The sequence below is a fragment of the Eurypyga helias genome, unplaced genomic scaffold, assembly GCF_000690775.1.
Source record: "Eurypyga helias isolate BGI_N326 unplaced genomic scaffold, ASM69077v1 scaffold29478, whole genome shotgun sequence".
NCBI lineage: Eukaryota > Metazoa > Chordata > Aves > Eurypygiformes > Eurypygidae > Eurypyga > Eurypyga helias.
In genome coordinates, this window is record NW_010268030.1 from 243 (window position 1) to 6577 (window position 6335).

A 6335-nucleotide genomic window follows, 5' to 3' on the forward strand; every position below is an offset into this window, starting at 1 on the left:
CTGGGAAACGGGAGGACATGGTCCCCTGGGCTTAACGCACTGCTGAGCGTGGTTGCCAGGGAGCAGAAAAGGCAGTCGGGGGAGCATTTATTTCGTACATCAGAAGGCAAAGAAGCAGCTGAAGCTGAGGAGCGGGGGCTGCCCCTCCGAGCTGTGTCGGGTCCGCGGGATGCAGCTCCTGTGGGGCGGGGGGAGTCTGGTAGTCCCGCATTCCCACCTCTCCCTTTCCTCCCTTCCAGAGCCAAGGATCTGAAAACCCGCTTAGGGATCCTGCTTCACAAACCAGAGCTGGGACACAGGATCGGGACCTCCAGCAAGTTGCAGCTGGGCTCCAGGCAGAGGTAAGCCAAGCGTCGCTATGTCCCGGGTTCAGCCCGGGACATGTCCCCATGGACCAGGCTGTCCTGGGGGATGCTCCTGCCCATCTGCGTGGCGGAAAGGACAGAATGCAGCTCGCCCTCCCCGTGGTCCCACCCCGGCAGGCAGGGAAGGCGGATCACTTCCCAGCTCCACCAGTTATAAAATCAGACTGGGGAGCTGATGCTCAGTCAATAGGCACAAGATTGCAGGGCCTTAGCCATAGGCAAGAAACCTGGAGGGCTCCTGCAATTCCTATTGTCTCCGGCCACTGCCTGGGACCCCCAGGGAATGCAGGCAGCATTAAAACCAAAATACTAAATATTGCTGCTGAAGGCAAAGCATCTTATTGCAGAGGGGGCCCACTGGGCTTGTACCAGCAGAAAAGGGCTCCCTGGAGTATTGTGTACGTGGAGCTGCACTATGGAGCTGAGGTCTGGCGAGCCGTCAGGGAAGGTAAAAGAAAGGGAGAAAGGAAAGAGAGCCCACAGGTAATGGATACTGGGGGTCTTGCTTCGGTTTCTTACTGGCTGCTGCTGCCTCCCTTGTTGCATTGTCTCCCGTTAACGGAGATGTTTGACTGCAGCGATTCCATCCTTCGGCATGGGACAACAAGCCTTACATCCTTTTATCTTTTCCAGAGACTCCTCACAAGAGGTACTCGAGTGGAGGGAATCCTTCGACCAGCTTCTGAAGAGTAAAAGTGAGTAGGATCTTGTTTTCCTCTCTCGGTGAGGGTGCATAGGGCAAACGCTCTCCCAGGGAGCAAGAGGGTGACTGTACGCCTGCAGCCAGTGTACGGGGAAAGCTTGTCTCCTCCTCAAATGAGATGGATTAGGAATTAGAAAGAGGCCCCTTTCCTGCCCTGACGGAGCCAACGCATGGGGCTCGTTGCCTGGTTTGTGAAGCTTTTCCCTTTTCTTCTGGCTGGGTGCTTTATTGGGAGCTTGAGTGCTGCCTCACTGCTGGCTCAGGACAGGAGCATCGTCATGGGCATCCTGTGCATGGATGAGGTTGGATTCAGATTGGACATCAGGAAGAAATTCTTCCCGGAGAGGGTGGTGAGGCACTGGGACAGGTTGCCCAGAGAAGCTGTGGATGCCCCCTTCCTGGGAGTGTCCAAGGCCAGGCTGGATGAGGCTTGGAGCAACCTGGTCTAGTGGAAGGTGCCCCTGCCCATGGCAGGGGGTGGGACTGGGTGGGCTTTAAGGTTCCTTCCCACCCAAACCGTTCTGTGATTCCACAGGGAGAAGGAATCCAGCCACTTTACTGAGTTACATGTAGCCATTTTCCATTCCAGTATTTGCTATACATACGGCGCTGTGCAGGGTTCCCATAAGGTGCTGTGTCCCTCTCCCCCAGGCAGACAGTACCTCCAGACCCAGATACGGGACTTATTTTTGGGTGCCACACGTAATCCCTTCCTTACGCTGGGCTTTACAGCCGGTGCACAAAGGTAGCAGTGCCAAATTTTAATACAGGAGTGGTTGTCTACCTCAAAAGCTATTCCACAGCGAGAGAAAGTCCTCCCACAGTGCTAGTTTGGGGCGAGATGTGGTTTTTTCCCAGCTTTCCTCACATGCTGTGAGGATGCTAACAAGGATCTCCAGCTTTGGACCTTAACACATCCCCCCAGCCTGGCTCTGAAATCCGTTATGCAATTACTCTCCCATACTCCTCAGCATCTCATTCCCCCTAGATTTCAGCCGAGAAATAAAAATAAAGCCATCGCTGCTCGGTTCCTGCAGGCATACTGATACCTCAGTGGATTTCTCCTTAGGTGGAATTAGCTCTTTTCCGAAGCTGTAAAGAAAATACTCTGAAGCCTCATTATAGAAAGGTCAGATAAATAAAACCAGAGGATTACTTGTCTGTGGGAAAGGATTTTATTGGAGTCTGGAGGCCAATTAGCAGCGTCTCAGAGGGTGGAATTTGCCCGGAGGGAAAGGAAATCTGCAGATGTCATGGTCTGAGCTCCCAGGGTGATGCTGCAGGCAGCGCCGGCAGCCATCCTCCTCCTCCTCCCCCTCTCCTGCCCTGTTAACTGCTCTTCTCTCCCCTCCCCAGGCGGGGTGACAGCCTTCCACACTTTCCTGAAGACGGAGTTCAGCGAGGAGAACCTCGACTTCTGGCTGGCATGCGAGGACTTCAAAAAGACCCGGTCGAAAACCAAGCTGGCCTCCAAGGCCAACAGGATCTTTGAGGAGTTTGTCCAAAGTGAGGCGCCCAGGGAGGTGAGAAGGTTTTTGGCCTCTGTCCTGTGGCATCGAGCAGGGTGGGAAAGGAATAAAATATCCCGGTGGGTTTATTAAAGTGGGAAGGTGTGCTCTTGTTCACGAGAGCTTTCGTTGCAACCTCGCGTGGCCAACCGACGTGAAGGGATATAAAAGTTTACGAGCACCGCCGCCCTCCTCTGAGGATGAAGACGTTTTCCTCCCGCCATGGGAGGGGAGCTAACGCCGAGCTAATCTTTGTGGATGCTGCTTCCTTGCAGGTGAATATTGACCATGAAACCAGGGAGATCACCCGGAAGAACCTCTCAGGTGCCACCTCCGCTTGCTTCAATGAAGCCCAAGCCAAGACCCGCACCTTGATGGAGAAGGACTCCTACCCCCGGTTCCTCAAGTCTTCCTCCTACCAGGACATGACCAAGCAGGCCACCAGCCGCGGCCTCAGCAAGCGGTCGCATACCTGACCCCAGCCCCAGTCCGCCGGGGGGGGACGAGCCAGGGGACCAGGCAGAGGCTGAGAGATGGCTTGCGAGGGCGGAGGTCTGCAAGGCGGGGTTTTGGCTGAAGTTCTGGCATTTTAGGAGGATCTCCAGGACCTCGGGCGGTTCTACTTCTCACCGAGCTGCTGGGAAGAGAGGTCCTCCTTCCCCGGAGGAGCAGAGTGGGTGGAATGACCCGGATGTCTCCCCTTGCAGCACGGCTGGAGACCTGCACCACCGCAGGGACAAAGAAATTGGATTTGAGTTGCAAGCCTAGGAAAAAGAGACCGGATTCCCCTGAGCATCCATAACCAGAGAGCTCCTGCCGGCTCTCAGGACTCTGCCTCTGACCTGCAGCATCGGCTGCCGGCTGCAGAGCCAGCACAGGAGCCTGCAGTTCTCACTGTTCCGGGGGTGACCCCCCCACTAGACCTGTCTGCAGGGCTTTTTCTGTGAGGGAAGGGACAGAATAAAAGTCCAAGGACTACATGGCACCTTCAGCCGGAGCGACCCTGCACCTGCCTGCTCCTGATCCTGAGATCCTCATTCTGCTGTTTCCTATGCATGATCTGCAGCAAAGCTTTACACCTTCTTCCAGTATAGCGCATCCCTAACAGTGACATTTTTATCCCTCGCTTAAGTTACGTGGCCTTGAGATTGCACATAATCTTAGGTCACACGCATAACTTTTTATTACTGTTATTTATTTTATCGTTACTGTTAAATAGGTATGTATTTATTAGAAGAGCACTGCTCGACGCAGACACACGCCCCTTGCTCCGAGGAGCCTGTAAATTAAATTATTTTAGATATGGTAGCACTTAGCACACCTCCCACCTTTACTGTATAATAACTTGAGGGATGAGCAGACGGACCTGTGAAACAACCACGGAGCAAGGTACGCGAACAGCAGCGATGAGAGCTGCGGTCCGGGAGGGCTGCTGGAGGGGTGGGAGGCAGCAGGTTTCCCGTGAGCTCGGAGGAATTGATGGTAGTAAAAGGATGCTTTGAGGTTCATGCTGTTTCCCCCCTTAAAGTTGTGGACAGCATCTAGGCACGTGGACTAGACAGGGAATAGCGATGGTAAAACAGGCACTTTGGTGAGTGATCCTCTTGAAAACTCTTTTTTTTTTTTATACATGGGAGAGAAACCTGGGGTTTTCCCCTGGTTTACATTGGGCTTGGTGTTCCCTTGGCCCGTGAAACCAGCTTGCAGCCATAGCAATTCCGCAGCAACCGTGTGGGTGGGTGATGTGGATCCCACCAGTGTCCCGTGCTGGGTCACGTGCCACCAGCATCGTTTCCCACTGAGGCAGCCTGGGGCTGCCACGTGTACCTCCATTTATCCCTGAAGACCAAACCTGGAGGTCCTTATCCTGCTGGTACTTGCTGATTGCCAAGGAAACCATCTTTTGCCCTCCCTCAGCCTTAGCTGAAGCACAGGGCTGTTGGAGCAGAGCGAGGGACCAAGGACCAGTCTGGGGATGTGATTCTGAGTCCTCTTCCACTTCCCCCATCTCGGTTCTACCTCTGAGCCTCGGTGGGTCCCAGCTGCGTTTACAGGGAGATTTTAGCTGTTTTCTTATTTATTATTTATTTTTACAACTGGAACCACCTTCGTTGTGTTACTGAAGTGAATGACGCACAATGGTCCATTTTCATTACTAACACAATATTGACATTAGAAAATAAAATGTAAAGAGGAACATACTGTGACAATGTGGGGTTTTTTTTGGTTGTGGGCTTTGACTTGATTGTTACATTCTAAATCTGGATGACTTGTAAAGGATACTAAAGAAAGCTGCTTGTGTTGGATGGCTCAAGAGGCATTTACAGTCACTAAATGTTGCAATGCCAGGGAACAGAAAAGGAAGGGGAAGATTTTGAAGAGTACAGCTTCCTGGGGACATGGACCTGTTGGAGTGAGCCCAGAGGAGGCCACGAAGATGCTCCGAGGGCTGGAGCCCCTCTGCTATGGGGACAGGCTGAGAGAGTTGGGGTGTTCAGCCTGGAGAAGTGAAGGCTCCGGGGAGACCTTATAGCACCTTCCCGTGCCTGGGGGGGCTGCAAGGGAGCTGGGGGGGACTTTTTACAAGGGCCTGTAGTGACAGGACAAGGGGTAACGGGGTTAAATTGAAAGTGGGGAGGGTTAGATTAGATATCAGGAAGAAGTTCTTCTCTGAGAGGGTGGGGAGGCACTGGGACAGGTTGCCCAGAGAAGCTGTGGATGCCCCATCCCTGGAAGTGTCCAAGGCCAGGCTGGATGAGGCTTGGAGCAACCTGGTCTAGTGGAAGGTGTCCCTGCCCATGGCAGGGGGTGGGACTGGTTGGGCTTTAAGGTCCTTTCCAACCCAAACCATTCTGTGATTCTGTGGTATTTGGCTTATTGAAGAGAACTGAGCAGTTCACAGCAAGAATGAAAGCAGAAAAAGTTTTGATACACTGAATGTCAGGGGCTCAGTACTGTTTGCATTGCTCGGCATTTTCTGAGCACTTCACAGGACTGCAGTTCCCAATACCCATTTAATATCAGTAAGACACCCTTGTTTTAGAAGTGCAGGAGGTTTCAAGTTAGGGCTGCTGTTCGCTTTTGAGTTGCTGTCATAAATAATGTTTGATTTTTATCGATAACTCAGCTGATGATCGAATTCATTTACAAGAGGGGAAGTATCTGGCCCTAGAGGGGATGTTAGAAAACACCTCTGTAGCAGCATGTGCTGTCTCTGAGGTCTGAGCAGTCCCCTGTGTCTCTATGGGATGCTCTGGGCGGGCAGAGCGCGGGGTGGGCGATGTGTGCACCTCCAGCGACCGCGGGAGGTCTGCCTGCATCACATGCGGTGCAGGGCGGCCAGCATCCAAGTGCAGCACAGAAATGCTAATGTTCCCAATAAAACCCAAACAAAGCATGTTTTTAAGTTGTCTTCTATTTCTTGTGTGTTTTGGAAGCCTGCGTCAGCGGAGAGGAGTGTGAAATGAATTTAAAGTTGATGCTCCATTTAAAAAATAATTAACTGGCCAATTAGAAAAGTAAGGAAAACAGAATGAAAATCTTTTTAAGCTTTCTTTAGAAGGAAATTTGGGGCTGCGTCCATGTTTGATGCACCGTGTATGGAAACGGATGGCCCAGGACACGTCTTAGCCTCAGCGGTAGCGCTTATTCACAGGTGACACCAGAACATCCATCCCTCTTGCAGCGTAGTTTCGTCTCCGCAAGTCTGAGATGCCTCCCAAAGAGAAAACTCGGTCAACAAAACCAGGCTTGTGTCCA

The 6335-nt window shown here is 52.4% G+C and overlaps 1 protein-coding gene across 1 annotated transcript; it reads left to right on the forward strand.

Moving 5' to 3' along the window:
- Positions 1-239: 239 nt before the first annotated feature.
- On the forward strand, positions 240-3061 carry RGS16 (regulator of G-protein signaling 16; the record flags this gene model as incomplete). Its single annotated transcript, XM_010157626.1, has 4 exons — positions 240-341; positions 999-1060; positions 2425-2591; positions 2852-3061. Coding segments are annotated over 4 exons (532 nt in total), but the record flags the coding sequence as incomplete, so codon positions are not given.
- Positions 3062-6335: the final 3274 nt, after the last annotated feature.